At 34.6% G+C, this 27048-nt stretch overlaps 3 protein-coding genes across 52 annotated transcripts in view; 2 read left to right on the forward strand and 1 right to left on the reverse strand.

The window, feature by feature from the left end:
* LOC129799416 (DNA-directed RNA polymerase III subunit RPC1) overlaps positions 1-3130 on the forward strand; it is a 19827-nt gene extending 16697 nt beyond the window's left edge. The window contains exon 13 of the mRNA XM_055843259.1: positions 2905-3130. Coding sequence (XP_055699234.1) covers positions 2905-3093 — 189 coding nt within the window. The 3' untranslated portion in view covers positions 3094-3130. The remainder of the gene's footprint in view (positions 1-2904) is intronic.
* On the reverse strand, positions 3095-13171 carry LOC129799423 (CXXC-type zinc finger protein 1-like). The gene is made up of 5 exons (XM_055843273.1): positions 13009-13171; positions 12809-12930; positions 4406-4563; positions 4132-4336; positions 3095-4070 (listed from the first exon to the last, which is right to left on the reverse strand). Exons 1-5 carry the CDS (start codon positions 13036-13038, stop codon positions 3146-3148), a joined length of 1440 nt encoding a protein of 479 aa, XP_055699248.1. The 5' UTR covers positions 13039-13171; the 3' UTR covers positions 3095-3145.
* Positions 13172-13286: 115 nt separating this feature from the next.
* LOC129799430 (sodium channel protein para) overlaps positions 13287-27048 on the forward strand; it is an 81839-nt gene continuing 68077 nt past the window's right edge. For 48 of the 50 annotated variants that reach the window (XM_055843304.1, XM_055843374.1, XM_055843514.1 and 45 more), the window contains exons 1-2: positions 13287-14027; positions 26932-27004. The gene's annotated coding sequence lies outside the window, so the exon portion shown is untranslated. Of the gene's footprint in view, positions 14028-14380; positions 14835-26931; positions 27005-27048 lie in introns of those variants that run through there. The other 2 variants (XM_055843471.1, XM_055843313.1) reach the window with 2 other exon arrangements.

The following is a 27048-nucleotide window of genomic DNA, read 5'->3' on the forward strand; positions in this document are numbered from 1 at the left end:
AGCGTAAAATGCTTCCATTGGAAAGAAATTAATCCAAATGGAGACAAGGGAAAGTTTCTAATTGGAGACAAACAGTGTAACTCAAACCGCGACGAAAGGCTTCCAAAACCTTGTTGAGTTGCTCTTGAGTGCAGGGTTTGTTCTTATTCCTAGTCTTTTCTCCTTTCCCATCTAAAACAATAAGAAAATCTTTCCAAAAAAAAAACATATTTCCGGGGTTTACTATTGAAGCATTTGCAGACACTTCAGAAAACCCATTTTTGTTCACGAAATAGGTAATTATTTCATTTGAAAACTTCACGTACCGTTAACAATGAAGATTAACACTTAATTTAAATTAAGTTAGCCAGAAATATGACATAAATGTTAAACAAAACGAATAAATATCAGTCACGTTACTTATTCGTGGCTCACGTTATTTACACGTTTCCATTTGGAGTAGCGAAAAATTTCCATTTGGAGCAGGTTTTGAATTAGCTTAATTTGCCCTAATTCAAATTTATTACATTGAAGGAGTTAAAATACTTAAAATGTTGTGAAATTATGCTTTCTTTGAAAATTTATTGAAAAATTTTATAGGAAATGCAATTGGCGTTATTATTATCGCGTTAAAATGTAGAAGCAATATAACCCGCCATAAGCAACAAAGGCTTTGCTTTGGCAAAATTCGCGCTCTTTTGGAGACTATTGTCCAGGACCAGAACGAAATTTCTGCTTCTAAGCGAAAATTAAAAAAAAAATTCTCCAGTGATTTCGTCCGTATTCCCATATGTGGAATCTTCGAGAATTTTAGAACCAAATTCCATCCATGAATAACGAAATTTCTGTTGAAAATCCTAAGGAATTTTAGAGGAAACAATCAATGGAAAACTCTCAAGGAATTCTTTGGGAATTCTAATTACAAATAGAGACGGTAAAATTTTAAAAAATTTCACAGCAGTCGACACCTACTTTGGGCGGAAATTCATGAAATTTCTTGAAATTTACCAACTCTAATTACAAAAAATCGAACGAAATTTTCTGTGATCTCGTTGGGAAAATTTCCACATCCCAGAAAAGTAATTTCTTCAGTTATTCCATTCTAATTTCCACTAAGGGAATTCTTGCAGATATTTAGGGGAAAATTCACTACAGAAATTGTTATATATGAAATATAACAATGAAATCTATGAAATATTGCTCCCTAACTTTTTATAGCAAGTAAATGTATAAAAAGGCGCAAAGAGTGCAGTTAGTCCTCTTTCGCCTCCCAGTGAACGAATATGCGACATCAGCCTAAATAAAACCTTTTGTGATAATCCAATTGTGTATTTTTAATGTCGCATATCACTGGCGACGAGGATGGAAATTTCTGGGGCAAATCCCAAGAAAAGTTAAAAGAAATAATTCAGAGAAATTTCTCTAGGAATTCTCTGGGAATTCTCTAAGAAACTAACAAATTTTAAGGTAAATTATTGCGCCAAAAATTTTAAGGCGCAAATTAAAGGTCTTGCTAAGTACTACAACTTTTCTAAAACAATTGAATTTCGTAGGACCAACGTTAGGAGCGCCACAGTCGAAAAACCAATTTTAATATACATAAACTCAATTAGGGTAAAGGCTCATAATTTTGAACAGTCTGCTTATAAGAATCGATGTTCCAAGTTTGAAGTGCGATATTTTCGATACTAATTGACTTTTTTGTTACCCTCTTTTCAGAAGGGTTGTTTAAAAACTTAACAAGCTGTTTATCGTATTATTTTTACTAAAATTAGTTTTAATACGTTTAAAAATGAATTGATACGTAGAGGTGAATTTGACTCTTATTTTGGACAAACTTGGATATTAATTTGGACAACTTGGCTGTAAATATGGACAGCTAATCCGCCTCAATAGGATGACCATTGTTCTTCATTTGATGAACCAATCTTACCAAGTCCTCTTCCTGTTCATGTAATGTAAGGGAACCGTAGAATGTCACAAGAAGCCCGGAAACTTTCCATATTATTCGTTAAAGTGAGTTGACTTCGGTACTCCAAGTACGTGCGAATTCGCTCATTCCCTGGCCTTTCCGGGATCCTTTAAAGGCTTTTCTCGCTACATCTCTTTCGTAGAGATGATGTTCCTTTGTTTCTTCAGGCATTTGTTCAACCTAGTCATCACAAAAGCTAAAACTTCACGAAATTTCGTGAGAAAAACACCTGTCCAAAATAAGGAGTATCACCTCACTGGTAAATGTCTTAGAAAATTTCCCATTTTTCACACGAAAAATCTAATTCACAAGGCAAATCTCACTTCAGGTCAAATGTACAAATCACCACTAACGTGAATCAACACAATATTCAATGAGTATTCAATAATATCACTCAAAAAAAAGCGAAGAAACATTGTTAGTACTTCGCCATAGCTAATTAAGACTGAAGTAAACACGAAGTTCTGTCATATTTCTCGTAAGCAAGCTCACACTGAATTTTCAACAAAGCAATTTCAACTCAAATCATATTCAAAATTTAACGTATTTAGTGTTATAATCTTCCAAAAAGAATAAATATTTAGATAGAATTCATTATTCATCAAATATTGGAATAAAAATCCATCATTTTGATCAATTTGTTTTTAGTGTCCAATTTTATCCTCAAAGTGTCCAAAATAAGAAACTGGACAAAATTATGAGCCTTTACCCTATACCACTATTATCTTTCTGTTAGTTCATTTACATCCTAGATATTTTGATTTAAATAAAAGTTCAGCTCTAGTTTCAAATAGAATTTGCATGCAATTCGAATTTGCTCATGTTAAGAATCTCACCTACAATAAGGTGATCTAGGCTTACCATTTACCTTTCTCAGAAGTTTAATTTTATCACTCCAACGCTATTCTTTTATGATATTTTTTTTAAGTGAGCCATAAATGATTTCCTTGCAGTTTGAGAAAACGGCCGATCATCTCTTCGATGCATCGTACTATGGACAAGTAGATTCAATTGATGGAGTTTCTGAGAGAATTATCCTGGGAATGCCAGCAGGAATTGGCACAGGGATATTCAAACTTCTGCACCGGAATGAAAATTATGCCCTGGAGGAGCCAACGGAACCAATATTCTATCTTAAGTAAGTTTTCTTTTTTCAATAAACTTTATTTTGTGTTTAGATTTTCTGCACAAAATTTATCTCTGTGGACCCTGCTGTGGGCAGAGTTTTTCCATAATCTCATGATTGTATGTTGAATGGAGCATAAGTCCCAAAACTCCGGCCCTTGATGCCATGGCAGTACGGATTTGACGTTCCTGCTCCATGAGTTCGTCCATCTTTAGCCATTGCCTCACACGTTCCAAGTCAATCTCAGCCCGGCGAATTTTCTCCCAGACATAGTGACGGAAGCAGGATTTTTTGGGTGCACGGCAAAATTCTCCAGCCAATTCGAAGACATTTTTAATCAGGGGACAACCACAGACGTCCGAATCGCTGACTTTGGGATCTTTGCAGTGTTCTGGACAGAGAACCCGAAGGCGCTTGCAGTAGGTTTTGTTGTTGGGATTGTAGAAGTCACAGAACATGGGATTACCACCGTCAATGCGAGTCTTGAAGATACTGCCGAAGCTCGTTTGACTCTCGTATTTGTTGAAGCACTTTTCCATATGTCGAATGGCTGTCTTGGAGTGAATCTCATGTCCACAGGTTATGCAGTACATTGACATTTCATCTTCAGCTTCGGTGTTGTCCAGTGCCTTGGGATCCAAGGTACAGCGTTTTGCTCTTTCCACCAATAAATCCAGTTCAGCGTGTCTCTTGTCCAATTCAGCCAGGGTTGCCCTGACTGTTGCTTGCTTGGCTCGAATGGTATCCAATTGCTTGCGATTAATCACTTCGGCTCGACATTGACTCAAGTTCCACTCTTGAAGTCTCTGCGGAAGAACCTGGTAGATGCGTCCAGTGGCCAATTTGATTCCACACTCATCTGAGCAATACTTGGACTGAGGACGTGCTGTCATGCGACATCCTGGACCGTAGCACTGTCGTTGACCCTCGAGAGCTGGATTGATGACAGGTTCCGGAGTGACAGATCGATGACGTCGCCTGGACACGTAGTGCCTGGAAAAACTACCAATTAGTCAAAATTCCCTTTCCAACTCCGATTCCCCTTGAAATTTACTTGGGTTTCTGCGATTTGGGCTGCTTACTGTTGCCAGTGCAAATTCTCTTCTCACACCGCGATCTCTTGGACAAGCAAGCTGAACAATTGCCACATTTAGAGGCATTGCATCCACTACAATTTCCACATCTTGTGTGACTCTTGGAAGAAGTACTCTCTCGTTTCTTAGGCACGACTTTTGGTGCTTCCTGGACATGTTCATCATCTGAAAAGAAAAAAAAATAATTTGTCAAACAAAAATATCTTTTCCAACTCATCAAATCCCAAAAATTACGTCTGGAAGTGACAGCTGGAATTGCCCGGAAAACTGTCTGGAGTGTTGGATCCTCATCTCTGCATCTTTGGCAGTAGTAGTGCTTAATGTGCTTGGATTCCTTCTCAGAAATATTAATACAATCCCCATGGTACCATTCTTCGCATCCATCGCAGCCACTGGAAGGAGATTTAAGGTAAGATTTTCATTATTCTCTTCTTTTTGCAATTGTCACGAATTTTTTTGTCCTCGGATTGGACTCAAACTTTTCCAAAGTATTTCTTTCAATTCCCTAATTTTAAATATTATGTTATAGCTGAGCCTTAAAGTTCCAGGAGGGGAATTCTGTAACGCTCTGGCAATGCCATATGACAATTTGGGTTCGAATCTTAGGAGAGCTTTTTCGAAAATGCGATTCTGTAGTCGTGACATTGCCATTTCAGCTCACGTGGCATTGTCAGAAGTCACATATTTGAGATTTCTGGCAATTCAAATGACAATGAATTTTGTTAAACAAATCCACCAAGACGTGCTGTATTTTCATAAAATCATCAAGTAAAGGGATTTCATTCATTCATTCATTCATTTTCAACCGCTTATCCCTATTGGGGTCGCGGGCCCATGACATCCAATCTAGCAGCCCACGCTTGTCGATCCTCCGCCACTTCAGGAAGATGTTCGGGTTCGATCCCGAGGCGTTCCAAGGCAAGATTCTGAATTTGATTCAGCCACCTTGTCCTAGGTCTGCCTCGAGGCCGAGGTCTCCTCACCATGGCTTGCATAGCTTTTCTGGGGAATCTTTCTTCATTCATGCGTTGAACATGTCCATACCATCGAAGTTGTGATCTCTCAACCCGAAGAAGCAGCTCCTCGACTCTTAGTTCCTCACGAACGGCCACATTCCTCACTCGATCTCTACGAGTGATTCCCTTAACCGCTCGAAGGTATCTCATCTCGGCAGCTTGTACTCGCGATCTTACCCTTTCGGTCATTACCCAAATCTCATGACCATAGGTGAGAATAGGAATGAACACAGCTTTAAAGACCGATAATTTAGCCGATCGACTAAGCTCGACCTTCCTCAGCACGCTTCTGCCAAGCTCCCTCATTACTGCAGAAGCCTGACCGATTCGCGACGAGAGTTCTGCCTCCATCCTACCATCACTCGTGAATAACACCCCGAGATACTTGAACTTCTCCACCTGTGTCAATGAGTCTCCACTAACATGTAGAGTGCACTCCACAGATTGTCGGGAAATCACCATTACTTCCGACTTATCCACGTTCACCTTCATACCTGTTTCGGCACAAACATTTACAAATCGGTCAAGTGTGCGCTGAAGCTCTTCCTCGGAAGATCCAAAAAGAACCAAATCATCTGCATAGAGGAGATGGCTCACCCTGAAATCCCCAATACGAATCGCATTCCGCCCCCGACTGCGTTCCATAATCTTGTCCATATATATTATGAACAACAATGGTGATAGAACACACCCTTGACGCAGTCCAACACCCACTTGAAAACCTTCCGATTTGGATCCGTTTACACGAACACAGCTACTACAGTCTCTGTACATTGACTGAATGGCTCCTACCAATTCTTCATCCAGTCCGTACTCGTGCAGTACATCCCAAAGTTGTTCTCTCGGTACTCGGTCATATGCTTTTTCCAAATCTATGAAACAAGCATAGAGTGGAATTGCATACTCCCAAGCCTTTTCGACAATCATCCTCAGGGTAAAAAGCTGATCCGTGGTGCTTCTACCAGGTCTGAAACCGCATTGTTCCTCACCCAGTCTGGGTTCGACTATTTCTCGACATCTTCTCTCAAGGATTTTGGCATACACTTTGCCGGGCAAACTCAGAAGGGAAATTCCCCTATAATTGGAGCAATCTTTCTTGTTTCCCTTCTTGAATATGGGTATAATGACCCCAACTTGCCAGTCCTTCGGTGCTCTCCCACTTTGCCAAGCCACCTTAATGACACGCGTGAGCCAATTGGCACCCGCTATACCCATGAGTTTTAGCATTTCGGGACGTATTTCGTCAATTCCTGCAGCTTTTCCATCCTTCAATTTACTAATCGCATACAGGACTTCACTCTCTGAAGGACTACTTTCCTCCCTGCCTTTACTCGTGGGTACGTCATCATCAGTGCCTTGCTGAGGATTGAGCAATTCTGAGAAGTACTCTTTCCAGCGATTTAAAACCTCTTCCTCTTTGGTCAGAAGATTCCCTTCCTTGGATGTTACTCCTTGGATGGAATTGCTCTTCTTCCCTCGGAGTCTTCGGACTGTTTGCCAGAAAGTTTTGTTTGCCGTCCTATAGTCAAGCTCCAGCTTTTCACCGAACTTTTTCCACGCCTCCTCTCTAGCGGCTTTAACTGCGAGCTTTGCAGCCTTTCGCGCCTCAACATAACGATCACGAGAATCAGAATCCTTACGTTGTATGTACAACTTGTAAGCCTTCTTTTTCTCTCCAACGGCTTCTTTTACTCCCGGTGTTCCCCACCAAGATGACCGTTTCACGTTGTTCGTCACATTAATGCGCTTAACGCCACAAGCTTCTGTAGCCGAGGCCAAAATGGCTGTTTGGAAGCAGGCCCATTCAGCCTCTATGTCAGAAGGAGACTGTGGAATTTGTTCAAACCTTTCTTGTATGCCCTTCACAAATTTTTCCTCAACGTCTTTCTTCTTGAGACTCTCCCACCTAATGCATTTAAGCACTTTGCTCTTACCCTTAGGTAGAGCGGGAGGATCTTCGTTGAGGTTAATTTTTGCAAAGAGCAGGTGGTGATCAGTTGACAGTTCAGCACTGTTAAAAACTCGAACGTCTTGGACAATTCTTCTATCAACACCGGGAACCAGGACAAAGTCAATTATTGACTTAAGTCCCCGTTTTGTGTCTTCCCAGGTGTATTTATGAATCTCCTTGTGCTGGAAAAAGGTATTCATGATCGAATAACCTTTGATTGCGCAGAAATCCAGCAACATTTTACCGTTCGGGTTCTCACTCTTATCCCCGTTCTTCCCAATCACACCCCTCCATGTCTCAGAGTCAACACCAACATGGGCATTGAAATCCCCAAACAACACAACTGAATCCGCTTCAGAAGATGCCTTATTCAGGACTTCCTCCACTTCATCTAGGAAAGCTGGGTACTCTGACGATGCGTTCGGTGCGTACACCTGCAACACCGCCAGGGAAGATCTCTCAAGTTTGATCTTGATACCCATCACTCTCCCACTGTGTGTCCAGACATCACAAACCCTGTCTGACAGCCGAGGGCTTGTGAGTATCCCCACACCCGCCTGTGCAGACATTTCCGGTGCCACTCCGGACAGGAAAAGTTGCCACCCTTCCTCAAGATCCACAGTTCCACTACCTCTTTGCTTAGTAGACGAAACACCAATTATATCTAATTGGAATCTTTTTGCTTCGCTCTTAAGCTCCTGGTGCTTCCCTGTGAGTGAAAAGATATTCCATGTAGCCATTCTGAAGTGCCGTTGTCGTCGTGGTAGGCTTGTCAAACCTGATGTCACTCCAGAGCCTCTTCCGTTACTCTGGTGCCCTCCGACCCCGGGACCAGCGGTTGAAGCAACAGCTTGTCCATTGTCTCGCGTAGGTCGTTTCCGGTGCAATCCGTCCGACATCCGAGGCTCTTTGTTGTGTTTTTTTGCTGACAGGTTACTGTGACAACAGGGTGCAAACCTGATGCACAGGCCTCCTTACCCAGGAGACACGGGTTTTGGGGTGGTCCGCGGTTTAGTATTCACTAAGGACTTGTCGTAGACGCAAAGATGCCGATACGTGCCTATAGCTATTTCCAAACAAACTATAGCCAGTTCTAAAACCAACTACAGCCATTCCCTATCCGCCACCTGGGACGCGCCCGATGGGTACCCCAACCACACGGGAAGGGATTTCATTAAAAATTTAATGAATTGCATTTTCGAACTCATATGATATGACAAAAAAGCTCGATTGATATTGCCATTTTTCGAACTCACGCATGACAATGCCACGAAAATTATAGAATTCCCCTACAGATTAAACAAAAACTTAATCTCACGTCGAACCTCAATTTTAGTTAAACTTTTTAGTTATTCCAAAAAAGATCTCAATAAAAATCAATAAGTGTAGGGTAAGTGTGCCAAATTCCGGTCAGCTTGCAATTTCGGCTGTAGTGATCCAAATCTTATGGATCACTCTGTAAGAATATTGGGCGAAATTTAAGATGATTTGTAATGATCCATATTCTATGGATCACTCTGCGAAGATAATTTATGGGAGTTGACGAAGATCAAACCCAAAGAGAAATAAAAAGAGTTCGATGGAGGAATTCTCACTTGGAGAATGACAAAAAAAAATAAGAGACCATCGCGCAGAGATGATTTACGATCATAATTTATGAGATGTCCACATTTCGTGGGTGCAGGTGCAGTACAAAAAAATAGAGACAAAAATAGCACACAACCAATAGTAAAATAAAAAAGGGCATATCGTAAACAACAGTAAGAAAAATAGGGTTCAATGATTGGAGAACAGTGTCTTATATAGCTGAGATTATGGTATAAAAGGGCTGCCGAAATTAGTATAATTGTTCAGTTGCCAGTGACTTCTCTTGAGATCACTGGTTGTAATTCAAGAAGTGAAATAAATACTTTTGGTGCCAACACCCTTTGTTATTCACTATCCGCTGGACCGATCCGACTGGAGGATTTCCTGAGGTGGACGTGTACTTGGAGAAAAATTTTCAATTTTCAAAAAAACCACGGCACTACACGGCCACCTTTTTTGTTCCTCGAATTTCCATGAATTTTTAGTTTTTACATACTCTTGAGATTATACAATGCAAAAGAATAACAAAAAATATCGCTTCGGCAAACGAGATGACGTGAAAAAGACATTAGAAGAATTCCGGAACGCCAAGGAACTATGAGAATGAAGGTGGCCGAAATAGGGCACCAAAGCTATGTCTACATTTTTATTCATTTTAAAATGTATTAAGAATGATTTTAGAGTAATTAAAGATAAACTGTCTACAAGGTTCTAAGCAACATTCCTTAAGTAAAAGAAATACAAAAAAATCAATTTCTCATAAAGATAAGGGAAAAGCACCCCGGATCGGAATGTTAAGAGACATGCCCGATATTTAGTTGAAAATATAAGTCTCAAAATACTATTTGGTATTTTTGTGCATGATAATCGGTATATTAGTGATCCATTAACTATTAACTGTGCATTTGAATTTTACATTTTTATAATAACTTATTAAAAAATAGGTCTAATTACAACTATGTACCCTGTACCTCGGATTGTCACGAATTTAATCAGGTGTCTCACGGAAAATTGATTTTATAAATTAAATCTGAGCTAATGCATTACATTCTTGTGAGAGTTAAATGGTAAAAAGTAGCAAATAATTTTTAAAAATTCATTTGAATTGGTGCGACAGTCTGATAATAACCTGACGATTCGAGGAACACTGCCGATCGCTGGAGCTCTTCCCTTATTACATTTCAAACTTGAGACTTTGGTGCTTGCATACAACTATGCCGAAATTTGGCACACTTACCCTATATTTTATTAATCACAAGCTAGACGATTTTGGATTATTTATTTCTGAGCAATTGATATCCAAATTGTTGAGAGAAAAAGATTTTTTGTTACACTGGTTCCTTGGTTCCTTAGTGATGCGGGCAAAATAGCCCGAGAACGTTAGAAAAGAAGTTATGCAAAGTTTGCGCATTGGAAAGTCTGCTATAGCGTCGATTTTGATAATATTTTCCTTCATTATCTTTTCTGATTTGAATTCTGGGTGACAAATTCATTTTTAAAATGGATACACTATATAAATAAATGGAGTTTGTAATGAATTGATAAAAAATATAAATTCAATTACTGTTAAGATGCTTTCTGCGCCTTCTTAATATATTTTTTAAGTAATCATATATGAATCTCTAATGGTCTACACACTGAAGAAATAAATGGCTTATTTCCATGTTTTAGTTTTCCCTACACAAGCGCAGACAATTTTCTTCAATGTGAACATAAATATTTCTAGCGTGTAGAAGCCATAAGAAGCAAATTTCAAATTATGGACATTCTATCTTCAGTATTTGTACACTGTGTACGGTACGTTGTTTGAACGAATTAAAGAAAACATAAGCCCATTTGACATATCTGATCTAAGCTTTAAGCAGGGTTCAAAACTTTGAAAATTTATTTTTATTTATTTAAATTTAAAAATGATTTTTGTTGTTGTTCGTTTTATGAAATGTGAGAGCAAGGATTAACCCTTTAAGGATGAAGGGGTCTGAAAAAATAACTTTTTCTGACTTTTTAGACCAAGACATAGCATTAGAAAGTCGTAGGAAAAAAATCATTTTTGGGTCACTGGTGACCCAATCGTCCTTAAAGGATTAAACCTACGAATTCAAGGCATTGTGAAACCAACGCTTCTTGTTAAAAAACGAAGACGATCATCGATCATACAAATTAAGCACACGCGACAAGCTTAATGAATTAAAATGAATTCTTTTGCCACATTCAAAGACATTATAAAGGCAACTTTTTTCAATGTTCGGAATAAAACCATTAGAACATTGTTTAAGAATTTACATTTTACAAACTAAATATTCGCGAGAATCAGCACAATAAGGCCGGCTTCAGACCTAAGGCATAGCTATATGGCTTAATTGCTCTAATTTATTATCAATTACAATTTTTTGGAAAAATTATACTAAGAATTGGATTATTAAAGATTAATGACCTAGTAGGTTCTCAAAAAGCAATATAATTGCTCGCTATTTAGGATTTTGGGACCTTCGGGAACTGGGCTAAACCTTTAGTCTGAACCCCATTTAAATCTAATTTTTCCCTTAACTGTTTCTCCAATGGGTTATATACACTGTAAATTCTTAATAACATCAAATTGGATAAGTTTCTTGGTAACATTATAAAAATATTGAAGCCCTACAGGTTCACCGATTTTGCAATGTTCTGTCAAGATATTTAGGTTCTATTAATGAAAATTTGAAAAATCGAAGCCAAGAGCTTTCCAACGGTGGGACGCACTTTTCCCTAAATAAAAATAATCTGACCCTACTGTACCGTACCCCGACCCATACTATACCGAAATTGAACGAACTTTTTTTCTTTTTTGGCCGTTCACTCTAACTAACTATTTAAAATAGAAAATGACCAGTTAAAAGCCCAGGAGGGGAATTCTGTAACGCTCTGGCAATGCCATATGACAAATTGGGCTCGAATATTAGGAGAGCTTTTTCGAAAATGCGATTCAGTAGCCGTGACATTGCCATTTCAGCTCACCTGGCATTGTCAGAAGTCACATATTTGAGATTTCTGGCAATTCAAATGACAATGAATTTTCTTAATCAAATCAACCAAGACGTACTGTATTTTCATAAAATCATCAAGTAATGGAATTTCGCTAAATAATCTATGAATTGCATTTTCGAACTCATATGATATGACAAAAAAAGCTCGATTGATATTGTCATTTTTCGAACTCACGCGTGACAATGCCACGAAAATTACAGAATTCCTCTACAGATAAGCTTAAGGTAGCTGCGATTCTTTCAGGCGATTTCGAAATCCGTGCAACTCGGAGTGCTTGCAACTTGAAATGCGTGAAAATTCGATTGTGAGTAAAATTTTGGGGGTAGAGTTCCCCGAGCAAACTGTTTTCGGGGGCACAAACGGATAAAAGAGGCTTGACGCGATTCTTTACACACCTAAAGTTCAACTTAAAATCGAATTTTCATGCATTCCGAGTTGCAAGCACCTCGAGTTATGCTCTAGACGGGCCCCGGTCAAAATTCCGAAAGCCAAAATCCCAAACGCTAAAATCCAGAAAGCCAAAATCCCGAATTCTTAAAAGTGTCATAGCTACTCCCACGATTGCACCCGCGCTTGCTGGAGGTAAAGGGAAGTCTTTTGTGTCTTGGAAAATTATTCTAAACATTTTCCTCCATATAATTTCATCCCATTCAGGATTTTGAACATTCGGGATTTTGGCTGCCACCGGCCCTAGACACACTTACGACTTAAGCCGAGAGACGACTTAGTGGAAAATTATAGAAATGTAGCTTAACCATTATTTCTAATATAATTACGCTAAGCCGCCTCTCGGCTAATCCTCAGGTCTGTCCAGGCCCTTACACGCATTTCGAGTTCGTCTGCAAAGAATCTCAGCTACCAGGCTTTTCAGTTTTAGTGAAAATTAGAAGAATTCTCATTGAGGTCTCTTGCGTTTTCAAATTCTAGTCCCAGTACCAATTGGTGCCTTTTTAATGAGCCCTCATTAAGAATCTTGCCTACCTTAAGTTGTTCTAGACTTATTATCGATTGCATTGACTGTTAGTACAAATTTGTCATTTTTAATAGAAATATCCTTACATCATAAATCGGGAACAGTCGGAAGACCTGCAGATGCAGTATGCTTGCCCATCCTGCTTCATTATTGTGGCAATTTTGCTTTTTCTCTCCGGCAAGTCGAATTCTTTAGCAATTTCCTCCTTCTACAAGAAAATGAAATGAGTTATCGTGAATGCTTCAAGGCGTCTCTCAAAACAAAAGTAAACAATTAATTTTCTTACACTTCTCTTGTATTTCTTCTTCTCCGACATGTTTATGGTGATTTTGAGTAGTTTTTAAGAGAATAAATTGAGAAATTTGCGATGAAAAACAATGCGAACTTGTCAAATGAACTCTCACAGCTTTGTACTTCCAAGAGGGGAAATGTTTGGCATTTCCAGCTGTAGATTTCATCTGTAGATTTCGTTAGTCGCCATATTTGCAGGGTATTTGTAACGAAAAAAGCCCTGAAGGAAATTTCCAGTTAACGACAAGAAAAAGCTCTCGCCAGATCCAGTACGTCGTGTATCTCCTACAAAAGCAATTCATTCATTTGGTGGTGAAGAGAGAGAGAGTTCAAAAGAGAAAAAGGATAATTTTTAAATTGTGATTTTCATAAGCAAAATGTTGAAGAATTAGTGCAAAAACCTAATTATCACTATAATGTCTCAGTGTACTAGTGTTTTTATGTGTTTTGGTTCTTGATAGTGGATGAATTTTGTGTGGAAAAAAACGAGGATAGAAAAAATTTTTTTGTGGACACATTCTCTCATATTTAATATATAATATTAATACTCTTCCTTGGAAAAGCTCTTCATCATTATACACACATATATTAATAGCAACGCGAGAAGCTCCAGTGCAATTTTATTTCGTTTTCAAAACAAAATCCATTTTAGATAAAAATTTGTGAGGAAAAAAGTGATTTTGGTGGAAGGAGAATAGAAAAGGGATCGGTGAGGAAATTGTAATTTCGAAAGTGCGTCTAAGAAAGAGCCTGAAGAAAAGTTTTGTTCGAAAAAATGGGTGCATTGTGAAGTGGAAAGCACCGAAAGAGAGTGAGAAGGAAAGAGAGAAAGAGAGTGAGAGAGAGTGAAAGAGAGTGAGTTGAGCTGAAAAAGGCATATATTGAAGGTTTCTACCAGGAGCAACACAGCTAAAAAAGAGCCCGAGGAATATATATAATCGTGAAATCAAAAGGATTCGTGGTCGGTGTCGGGCGACAATCGGTGTCTCCTCGCTGCGGACTGCAGTTCAATTGGTACGTGTGTGCGACACAGAACGGCCCATTTTCGAACTTTTGAGCTTTTCCATTAAACCTCCTGTTTTTTTTTTCGTCTCCTCTCTAAATTACATAATTCTCCAATGGATTATCAAGTTCCTTTTTGCAAATTGTACCCTGTCTCTTCGTCAAATTAATCTTTTTCAAAGTGTGTGTTAGATTATGTGTATCCCCTTCTTGGTGATATGATATGGTGCAAAAGGGGAGAAAAGCATAGTAGAGAGCTTTTCGACTCAGGGCAAATTCGAAAAAAGGATTGGAAAAAAGTGTCGTTCAACTGTGTATGTGTGTGTGTGTCCTGACGGAAAATTTTCTCATTCTATTCGTCACAAGAAGAAAAGTTAGAAAATTTTTCTCATGGACTACTGTGAAAAGAAAATGATGTGGTTGTGAACTTTTCAGTGATATTTCATTTACGAAATATCCTGTGAAGTGTGAGTGTATGTGTGTTGCTTTGAGAATAAAAAAAAACGAGGCAAAAAGGAAAGAAAGCTTTAGTAATTACGGGGAAAGGGAGAGCTTTTTTTGATGGTGCAAAAAAGTTGAAAGGAAAAGTTCTCTTCCTGGTGTGTTGATGGTGTGTGCAAAATATTGAGGAAGAATTAGGATTAAAGTGAAGAGAAAGAAATATAGGAGAGGATATAAATAGCTAGATAGATTAAAAAAAAATAATAGAAAAGAAAGTGCACAAAAAGCTCTTTAATAATACACGAGCTATGTGGATCGATTTGTTCGATTATGTGGATTATAGGTTTTTCTGGGATAAGTATACAGAAATAAAAGGAGGTGAATATAGTATTCCCTGTTTAAATACTCTTATTTAATGGTACAGTTTTGTGCTTTGGGCGTAGTTCTTTTTTTCTTCATGACTCCGATATTATTGCCTACAACATTTTTTCCGTCGTCACTTTGGTGTGTGACCCACCCTTATCTATTGAACTCAACTTTTGCGCTCTCTCGTTAGCTTTTTTTTCCTCATTTTCTCGCCTTTCTCTGGCACAATTCTCTCGTCATTTGTGACTTTTCGCGTCAAAATAATAAATATTTTTCATATTTTTATCAATTTTTATTTCACACCGCTAAAGACCTTTGTTCAATGTCAATGAGATAGTGGTGCTTTTTGCTGAGAAAGAAAAAAAATGCAGTGATTTTCTTTTTGCTTGCCCTTCCCACAAAAAAAGAAGTGCGGTAGCAATAGAAAACATGCATAGAGCCAAGAGAAAAGAGACCAGAGAGAAACAGAGAGCAAAAGAGAGGGAGAAATTGTAAAAGAAAGTTGATAGAAAATTATCCTTTTTGGATAAAAAGCTCTCTTTTGATAGATATTCCATAATGTTGGAGAGAGATTTTAGGAGAATATACAAAAATTTTGAGAGTGCAAAGAGAGCTTTCGGCACGAGAGAATTCTAGGTACTCCTCTAAAGTACATATACACATTACATATACATAACTAGAACTAAAAGTGGAACAGAACATGGTCTTGTATTGATTTTTCTTTGGCAGAATGCTTTATGTTCTTGGGAGCTTTTACAATTTCCACATTGAATTTTTATCCATTTTTATGGCAGAAAAAAAAGAAGAAATAAAAGAGAGGAGAGAGGAAAGAAAGTCTTGAGCTTGTCTTTCAATTCTTAGGGTAACGTCTCCATGACCAATTGCACTATAATGGGAAAATCCTGGCGAAAAATTTGCCACGACACTGTGACGGTGCTGCGGAAAATCAATGTATAAGAAGAAAAAAAAAACAGGACAAGACTTTATAAGCAAAGAAAAAAGTAATATGTGCAAAAAGACAATGTTGTAACGTCGATGATTCGCGAAAAAAATTATTAAAAAAAAAACAGTCATAGGATGTTTTTGGGCTAGGATTAGGGAAAATAAAAGTGCTTGGACTCTTCTAGAAATTCATTCAAGAGTGTGTTATATATCATTCATTTCTACCACTAAAGGTTAATGAAAATGAATTTTTTGTGCATTATTCTTGTGCGGCCAAATGCCCCTCAGTCGTGCTATTCAATATTGACTTCTTAGTGATCTCCTCAATAATAAATTACCATGTTTCTGAGAAAAATTATTACGTGAACAGTGGACAAAAGTACGTGACGCAAAGGAAAGTGCAAATGCTAAAGAAAAGGAGTGCTTAAGAGACGGATAAAAAAAGTGAAAGAACTTTTATTCTACCATCTCGATTCTTTGTGATGGCAGTAACTTGTATAACAAAAAAAGGACTGTTTATAGTCGAAGTTCAAAGAAAGTAATACTAATTTAAAAAATCTCTGATTAAGTGAACTCTGTATCTTCTTGTATTTAATGATTAGTGAAGAATCCTTAGGGGGATTTCTCTGGGTCTCAGTGTCTCGAAATTGACCTTGAGTTAGAACACGCGACCTCAGTCAATCACAACAGGATATTTAGTGTATGATACGGAGGAAGAAGCAATGGACGAAAAAAAAGGAAAATTGGTGTTTTTGAATTAAAAATCATTCCTTTTCCATAGCCATTCTATACTATGATTGATGTGCAATGTTCTAGCAAGTTCAATATTTAAATAACTCCGAGGATATCACATTTTAATGCAAAATTATCTAATGGGGTGGAATATTTCAATGTGGGATCTTTGAATGTGGAATTTTAATTGAAATTCTTTCATGATAATTTTTCAATTAAACTGCTTTCACAAGAGAATTTTCTCTAATTTAATGTCATAGGCAAATGAGTAGTAAAAAAATATTATTAGTGAAATATTAAAATTTGATCAGCAAAATAACCAAAATCTATACAAAAAAATGTCCAATTTATAAAATTAATTTCTAAGATGATGGCACCTAAAACTAAATGCAAATATTTTACTGCTTTTAATGTTATAGATTGAGTACTGTGCTCAAATTCGATTTTTTGTTGACCAAATTTAATTCTTTATGGCTGCGACACACCTTTCAGATCAGGAAAATTTCGTAATGTCAAAATTCACTTTCTTGGTCTGTCCTACTCTTACGCACTCTTCTTCTTCGTTTGAACATCACTCCAAATTAAATTTAATTCAGTCCAATGTTAAGTCCGAAAGAATGAGATAGATTTATTCAGATCTTTTGAGAAAGAAAGGGACGCGAATTATGATTTCTTGAAAATTTACCGATCTATAACCTATGTCGGAGGCATAGTGCTTACTTATTGAGGAAATATAAAAATTTTTGAAACTCTTTTTGCTTCTTAAATTTACAGTTTTTTTCAATTTTTTTTTAAACAAAATGTACAAAGTAAAATGACGTACCTTTCAGTAAAAATGAAATTTAGTTCAGTCAGATTACAGTAGAGTCTCGCTATAGTCCATATTTGGTTTCAAATTTGACACTTGGGTCGCACTATAGTCCATGTAATTTTTTAAAATTATCAACGATTTTTAGTATTGAAATTGCTCGACGGCTTCCACTATCTTTGCGATTGTGGTACTTGTCCTTGCTCTCTTCATTGTGGATCACAATTATCACAACTACTTAATAAAGTTTGCCAAAAATATTAAAATAATTATGCATGTCGTTTACTAAAAAACATAACCTAACTTAAAATCAGTGTTTTGAAATCAACGGTCGATAAATTGTGGACTATAGAGCGATGGCCTATAGCGAGACTCTACTGTACTTTAAATAGGTGTTTTTATTAAAACTGGAAATAATTTTTTTGCGTTAATAATTTTTGGGAGTCAAAATAAGTTTAAACCTTCAGAAGATATGGTAGGAACACTATGATTGAGGGCACTAAAGAAATTTTAAATAAATAAAAGCTTTGTAATTGCAATAAATGTGATTTTTGTGATAATCGTCTTGAGATCATAGAGGGCACATGATAGAGGGTTGATAATGGTATAAAACAAATGATAAATTAATTCATTTTAAAATTATTTCTGTTAACCCATTCAGTCAATATACTAAAAGTACTTCAGACGTTTGAGATAGAATGTCCATATTTTGGTATTGTAAAGTATTGTATTGTCCATAATATTGTTATTGGTAAGAAATTGTTTTTTATTTATATTATGGAGGCTCGGCTCGGGGAGCCTTTATCAAACACGCGTCTTACTTAACCATTTAACGACGAGGCACTTTTTACGGATTGAAAATCAACAATAAAAATTAAACTGGGAAACATAATCAATGATAAGTTTTACATCTAAACTTGGAAAGTCAAACAGAGTCTGATTCGGCGTATTTTGTGCTTCTATGAACAATAGGGACAAAAATAGCCTAAAAATTTAAGTTATTTTTCTGACAATACCAATGAATAATATTTTTCGCTTTAATGAAAAATATTACGTATAATGTCCAGCGCACAATAACTTTTGTTTGTAAATATGTTTTCAAAATTTTATGTTAGAGTGAGTGAGATGACTAGATTTAGATCTCACTCACTCTCATTAAAATGTCAATAACATGTTTACAAAACAAAAGTTATTGTGCGCTGGGCATAAGTATTGTAGTTTTTATTGCCAAAAGGGTTTTGCTAAAAAAAAATTGGAAGTATAAAAAATAAATAAAATCAATTATGAATTTGATAATTTAAAAATTCGCCATTTTTGAACTTAAATATTTACTACATAGCAAATTGCTAGAGACTTGCAACAAATATTCTAGATTTCTTGAACCTTCTACTTTACAATTATGTACACACATAAGAAAAAAATAACTTTAGGTAGTCAGGAAAAATAATTTTCTTTATGGGACACCGGTGTTCCAATCATCCTTAAAGGGTTAACGGTAATTGAATTTAAATTCCTTACATTAATTCATTACAAATTCTATTGATTTGGATACACTGAAAAAAATCGTAAAATTGTTCGTAAATGTGTGTGAATTCCTATTGGGAACTTATGAATTACTCGTAAATCGTATAACCCACAAACAAATTCGTAAAAGTTTGTACTTTTTCACAAACATTGTGCGTGACATAATCACTTGACGATCATTTTTATTCCGTTTTTAAATGTTTCCTCACAAATTTTCGCAAACACAAAAAATATTTGTACAATTATTGTTATTTATTAGTATTTTTTCCAGACAAAATAATTTACAAATAAATGTTTTCAAAAGAACAAAAAATAAGTGATGATGTTACGAACACAGTTTTTGAAAAAGTACAAATTTTTAAGAGCTTTTTAGAGGGTTTTACGATTTATAAGCATTTCATAAGTTCCCTGAAGAAATTCACAAACATTTACGAACAATTTTACGAAAAATTTTTTTCTATGTACAGTTATCACAAAAAAATGACAACCAAAATTCAAATAGGAAAAGCGGAATGAATAACAATTTTAACAAATTCCAGGAGATGTTAAGTTTTCCATCCGTATTTTTTTAATAAAAATCTTGCATGACGTCGCACGAAGCGAGAAGAGAATAACAAAATAAATTTACATTTCTGTCGGAATATTTTTTCCAAGTAATTGAAGGATTAAAGTAAAGTAACTAAAAATTCATTCCCGATATTAATTGTGGGTTAATTCCATTAATAGTTATTAATTACATTTGGATATTGCGCAAAAATAAATTATTCAAAAGTGTCGAATTTGTGATTAATGTTGTATGCGATAGATGCGAATGGGTTAATGTAGCTCATACATTAATTAGATTCCGTTTTATTATTTGGTCAGTGCAAGTGCAATGAAAGATTTTAAGCTAGTTGAAGTCTAAATTCAAACAATGAAGTTATTGTTTTACGCAAGGGGGTGACATTAGCTCTGAAAAATGCGACCGGTTTTAGTGTAATTTTTTCCCTGTTTTCGTACACATTTCACGAGATATCTCCAAAACTACGTAAGTTGCCAATTTAGGGTTTTCGGTTGGCTCTTCGTTTTTAAACTGGCATTTATTTTGTATAAGTATTTTTTGCTAATTCATTCTACAATGACAGAAAACAGCTAATAAACTCAAAAGATTTTTCGGCTCGCTAGAAACATAAGGGAAACATAGGAAATGTCATGCCTCTGGTTTTACGTAGCAGAACGTCTTAATCGGTCACGTAGAGTAATTTTTTAATCAATAAACACGACAAAAAATTATAATTGTATAAAATTCTAATCTCAAAACCATAACATTATTCCTAGCGTTTAAAATGTTTTGGAAAGTTTCATTATATTGAAAATCAAAATAGAAACTTTTTTTTTAATTTTTGAAAATTGCACAAACCGAATTTGAGAATTTCAAGGCATGAGAAAATGCTATTTTTCTAGGTTATGTTAATACATAACCTCAAAACTTTCTACTCGAAAGAATTATCCCTATTAAGGCCCAAGATTGTATTTAAAGCAATGTACAAAAGTGGATTTCAGTACTATACCCAATAGGATAAGAAAATTCACAGAGAGTATGAACAGTATAAAAGATTGAGTAGGGGGAAGTAGGGCACTTTTAATTGGAACACCCTTAGAACAGGGATTTTTCTCTTATTTTTAAATAGAATTGTGCTTTATGATAATGTAATTTAGCTTTATTAGTGGCTTATGAAGTCAAATTAAATCATAGTAAGATTCAGTTCACTTTTAAAAAATCTGAAATAACTTTTAAAGGTGTCTCCTTCACCCTATATAATCTGCAAATTTTTCTTCGTCATAGTAAATGATATTAAGTAGTTTATTAAAGGTTAATCTCTATGGGAAGGCTATTACTTAATCTCTTGATTTTTAATTATTATATACTGACTTTTTACACACCATTACTTGATTATATTATAATTTGAAAATATTTTTAAGTATCGATTTTAATTCTTACAATACGATTTTAGTCACTTGACTATACAAAATACTAAATAGTTTTCGTACATTTTTTAATGGAATTTTGTTGATGTTATACTTGAAATCGTTCGAAAGACAGGTTTACTTAAGAATCCACCAGTCATTTTTAAAATAATAATTTTTAAAAAGAATCTTCAACATTTTTTGAAATATTTCATATTTAATATTTAGTTTTAAACATGTTTGTTAACTCTTAAATTATTTTTGTCATGATTAGATCGGTTTTGTTTAGTTATTAGTATATTGTAGGCCTTACTCTAAAATATGCCTACATTTAAAATTCTATCGACTCGTTTTTGAGATATTGTTTTTTTTTTTAATTATCTTTAAATATAATTTTAAATTAAATTCATAGTAAAATAATCACAGCTCCACTAAGCACAAATTATCTTCCATTGTCTCGAAAACTTGTGTTCTTGTTGTGCGATTTGTATTTCATTTGTGAATAAGTCTTTGAAATTGTGTAAATGGACTTTTCGGTTATACGAAGATATGTCTTTATTTTTCCTATAGGATTATAATGATTATAATAATGAGTTTTAACTGCGATCTTTTACATTTTAATGTCAAATACTCAGAATGTTGTTGAGAGCGTATTTCCTAACCGTTTAAGGACGATTTTTAAACCGATCACCCATTTTTTCTACAACCATATAAAGTTTTGTTTCCTTTGTAAAAAGTCGGAAAAAGTATTTTTTTGATCCTTAATTTTTAAACCTCTCGTCCTTAAAGGGTTAAACTATTTGGCTAATTTTGGGATTTTCTGAAAGATTTTTGGAAGCTAGGATGCTATCTTTTCCTTTCATAAGTGTTTTCTTAGTCAAAAGAATCTCTTACAATGCTTTTTTAATTACATTGCTTTTTTAAGAGTATTTGGGGTATTTGGGTAATGAATCAGTTTTTGAACTAAGTTTTTTACCTGTTTTCTAATACTTATCCAAATAAATTACGAATAATTATATCATAATAAAAAGTTAAAATTAATTTAAATTACTAAAAAAAGCATTTTAAAAAATATTAGTTTTAAATTTGTGACGTGATGTTTTTAATTAATTTTTCATTATATTTCATTATATAAAGCCGCACTATAATCACAGAGACAAAATTTTAGTAAATGAATAATAAAATAACTAAAACAACTGAAAAATTAAAGCAAAAAATAAAATTGTAGCCATCTAAAATAAACTTGCGTCAAAAGCCTAATTATTTTTAGCACACATAATTCTATTGATTTATGAGTGAAAAAATATGTTCCAACAAAATATACATGATTGGCTTTCCATGCTGTCAATGCTGTCAATATAATATAATCTGTTTTCTGATATTAATGTACTCTTTATCTAACAAGTACTCGTTATATCGCGATTAATATTCGATTTGTTAATTTATAATAGTTATAGTAACCTCATTATCATAACGAATACGAGTACTTAAAGTTTTACTTTGCACATTGCCAAAAACTATTTACTCTTTCCATTGACATAGAACTAAAATATTTAGATAACTATTTTGTATGGAGTTTCACGATAATTGTGGCAACATTGAGTTTAATGAATTGATGATAATTATTTGGAGAGAAATTATTTGTATAATGAATAGGAGAATTTATTAAAGTGTAAACTTTTCATGGAAATGAAATTGTATGTATTAAAAATATATTTTGTATTAAAATGCAGATATTCAAATATTTATTCTTCCATAAAACATTTTTTAAAATATTTTAAACAAATTCGATCAATTTTTTCGAATTAACCTAGTTTTTGTTCATTTAAATTCAATAAAATGGAAATGCTGAGAAATATTCAAATTCAAAATATATGCAATGTTTCTAAAATATAACGTCGAAGTGAAGAAGAAATATTTTTAATATAAATATGTTAAATATGACTTAATTATAAGTTAAATACACGAGGGAAATTTTTGAATAGGGTAAGTGTGCCAAATTCCGGCCAGCTTGCAATTCCGGCCACATTTTGTGTTCCTTGAATTTTCATGAACTTTTGGTTTTAACATACTCTAAAGATTATACAGTTCAAAAGAATAACAAAAAATGCAGTTTCCATAAACGAGATGACGTGAAAAAGACATTTGAAGAATTCCCGAAGGGCAAAAAAATATGAGAATGACGGTGGCCGAAATAGGGCACCAAAGCTATGTCAACATTTTTATTTATTTTAAAATGTATTAAGGATGATTTTAATGTAAATAAAGGCAATAAACTGTATACAGGCTTCCAAGCAACACTCCTTAAGAAAAAGTAATAAAAATATTCAATTTGTATTAATAATATTGCATTTAAAACTTGAGACCTTGGCGTTTGCATGCACCTATGCCGAAATTTGGCACACTTACAGGTATATATTTTTTAAGAAAAGAATTTTTATTTGATCATGCATCTCGAACATTGCTTTTTGTTCGAAATTATTCAAAGAGGTAGCCTGATTTAGAATGTCAAATAAAATCTATTTTTTATTGCTTAAAATTGACAGATAAACTATCTAAGAAAATATATCACAAAAAAATCAGAAGGCAATTGGAAGTATTTTAGAAGATATAGAAACGAAAGTAGAAGAGAGCTGAGCAGGTTTGAGAGCCCTTAGGCGAATATCGAAAGCTTTAAAGTGCGCTTTCGTAACTTTTCTTATTTACAATATTGTCGAATTGGTAGGAAAGATATAAAAATTGGGGGTCATAGAAGACCGGAAGTTGATATCTCTTACCGTTTAAGCTCCAGGACGGTGACAAGTTGAAAAAAAGACGATTATATAATTGCTCTCTTTGAGTTTAAGCAGTAAAAATGATGGACCGAATGAAACGAACAAAGACTTGTTTTCTTTAGAATTAAATTCTCTTCTAGTTAAACTAAAACGGTTACTGAAAGTTACCAATTTTGCTACAAAAATGCACTTGTTTTTCTTTCAATTCTGGGAAAAAGTTTTGATTTCCCGATTTCATTCGGGTTTATTTTAGTTTAATTATGAACTATCTAATTATTGAAAGTATTTTTGTTTTTTTGTTTGTCTCAGACAAGAATTACTTGATATATAGGGGGAAGTGGAGCACCTTTGAAAGTGGGGCACCGTTGAAATTGGGATTTTTCACCTAATTCTAAGTAAAGTCGTACCTGATCGTGATATAACTTAGGTGCACAAACAGAATGAGAAGCTAAATTGCATTGTGATACGGCTCAGTTCCATTTAAACATAGGAGAAAAATTCCAATTTCAAAGGTGCCCCACTTTCCCCTATTTCCCGCAAATTAGAGATGTCCTAACTCTTTAGTATTCCCATTTTTTGATTTAAAAAAAGAATTATTTAAGAAACTTTAAATATTAAAAAAAAATATATATCAAGAATTTCAAGAAGTTTTGTTGTTTCTTGCTCCTCAAAAAGAGATGGCAAAGCATCTCCGCTTGGGAGCTCGTGAGTTGGAGTTCGAGCTTTCGATCTCACGAGAAAGAGCTGTCCGTGTATTGTTTTTGTCACATGGTTTTAATTAAATTAACAACGATTAAATTGGTTCATAAATCTTAAAAACTATTCTGAAATAAAAAAAATGCTTAAGGAAAACACATTTTAGAATACTTTAGAATAAGTAATAAGTATAATGGACATATAAAAAAGTGAATCCTATAAAGGCATATCATTTGCGGGTACTTTAACGATTAATTATCGATTAAGTCCTGTGCAGCCCTATTGGAGATTTCTAGATTTTCCAAAACAAATTTAAGCAAATCGATTGAAAAATAGGCCCTTCAAAGTAAATTAACTTTGACCTTCGAAAAATCAATGTCGAAATGTTTTTCGAACATACAGTGGCGACAAGATAAATAGCACAGTTACGAGCACTGTACTGTATGCTTTATTTTTCGAAAAATTATGCTTTTAAATGATGAAACAAATAATAATAAATGAACTTGTATATAAATACATTTTGAGTATGAAGAGAAAACCTGAAAGTTCTATCAAGAAATTTAGAACGGTAAAAAAATTCTTGAAATGGCATATATTAAGAAGGCAATATGAATAACACAGCACACCCTATAAGAAGACATAGTTTTCGGCTTCTACTGCAATTAACAACTTATAAATTCTATTTGAAAATAAAATTTGGATTAATTAGTATTTAGCTAAGTAAGTCTGGAAAAAATAAGCGCTTGACAACGATGAAGAAGCATTAAGGAAATCAGGATTTGGCACTATTCTAATGTGATTGTATTTCATGTAGTGTGGATATCTGCTTAAAACTATTCCAAATTAGTCACATTCGAGAGATTTATCTTCTGGTCAATATTTTCCATTAAATTCGACAGGATGGAGGTGCTTAGATTGTCCTAATTATTCCAAAAACTCAATTTTGTTCTGATTGAACCACTTTTTAAAACTCTTGGCAGTGTGTTTTAGATTATTAGCTTGGTTAAAACTTAAAAACAAAAAGCTAATTCTTTTTGATCTTGAAGTTCATGCCTTGTCCAAAGATATCCTTGTAAACAAATTCGTTTATATTGCCTGATATTCCATATACAACAGGCCATAAGCCACTACGCAAAAAGTAACTCCATACTATAAAATTACCACCGCTAAGTTTTGCGTTCTTATTTATGTATCAAGGACAAGATTCTTCACTTTTGAGACATATAATATTTTATTATGTTACATCCAATGAGATTAAACAGGAATACATAGGTTCAAAAAATATTATTCCAGAATTACAGGTCCTTTTGCATATGCTCTTTAACAAAAATCAAACAACAGGTACGGTTTCGTTTGAATACTAACTCTGTACGTCTGGCAATGCTTCAAAACCGGGTATTTTTACATAATTGATTTTTAGTAATGCTCACTTGAGTTACTTCTTCAAATTTCGTTCAATTTGTTCCTTTGTTTTCGGTACTGCTGGAAAAGAATTCAATTTTATTATACGACCAGTGGCAGAGTCTTTCCTAGAAATTTCCATTCTTCTCAAAATTTTCGAGTTTTTCGCGTGATTTTTGAGTTTGATCATAAAAAATTATTGAATTAATCGTTCTCTTCCTTGAACAACACAATTTATAAAAAAATCTTAGTTATCCTAAACTTTTTTACGTAAAGCCTGTACATCTGCACGAAAGGCTTTATTTACATGATTTTTTTAGTTCTCATAACTTTATTTTACGAAAATTTGTGGCATTAATGCCTACAAATGATTAAAAATACAGGAATATTATAAATTTTTAAATACAAGTAAATTTCGGGTAATATTTTCAGAGAAAAATGAAGGTGTGCTATTTAAATTGTCCACACGAATTATACCTAAACTCATACAATGACAAAAACACATACAAATATTAATTAATTATCATTCTTATTTATAATGAGCATTATATTTTCTAAATAATAAATCATGATGAGGAATAAAGATTGATATTGTATCATAAAACATCAAAATAGGAAAATCGCTGAAGGTGTGCTATTTATCTTGTCGCCACTGTAAATGTCTAAGCACGAAATATTCACCTTGACTACCTCTAAAACATTCGAAAGAGACGTTTTAACCAAAAATCATGGTTTTGAAGGGGTAGGAGCGAACGGTATGAAAAAAAGACTGTCTTAGATAATGTTGACTTATGGGGGGTCGTCGATAACCGAAAGTCGATATCACTTTCCGTTTGGCCTCTAACCGTTGTTCCAAGTTGTAAAAAGTGGATTATGTAACTGCTCTCTTTTTGAGTTCCTGCAGTAAGAAAATCGCGAAAAAGAGCTAGTCTTTGGTCACCTAATTTAGGAACCCCCCTTAATTTATTAAATCACTTTAAAGAGATTTACAAAAATTTCAAGTATTGAATCAGAATTTATTTAAAAAATAAAAGGATACTATAATCTATTTACTCCAAAATTGTATGTCTGAATATAAGTATATAGCAATGAATTTTCATTGTCTCTCCTTGTCTCCATAATATATTTGGTCTTGAAGAAGAAAAGAAATGCCCCAAAAGGAAAAGCTCAAGAGAGAAAAAAGAATAAAAGGGTCATTTAGTGACTGCAGAAATTGTCATCATTTATCTAAAATAGTGTTGTTCATGGGAATTCTTTTTTTTTTTGTTCTCCATTCTCTCTACAGAATCAATTCTCCTTTAACCAGCAGTATTGCGAAAAGAAACTAGTCTCGGATGTGACAGACATAGAAAACCAATGTGAGTATTTTTCTGTGATAAAGTTTGTTGAGGAGTATACAGTC

Source organism: Phlebotomus papatasi, chromosome 1, assembly GCF_024763615.1.
Source record: "Phlebotomus papatasi isolate M1 chromosome 1, Ppap_2.1, whole genome shotgun sequence".
In the NCBI taxonomy this organism is placed as follows: domain Eukaryota; kingdom Metazoa; phylum Arthropoda; class Insecta; order Diptera; family Psychodidae; genus Phlebotomus; species Phlebotomus papatasi.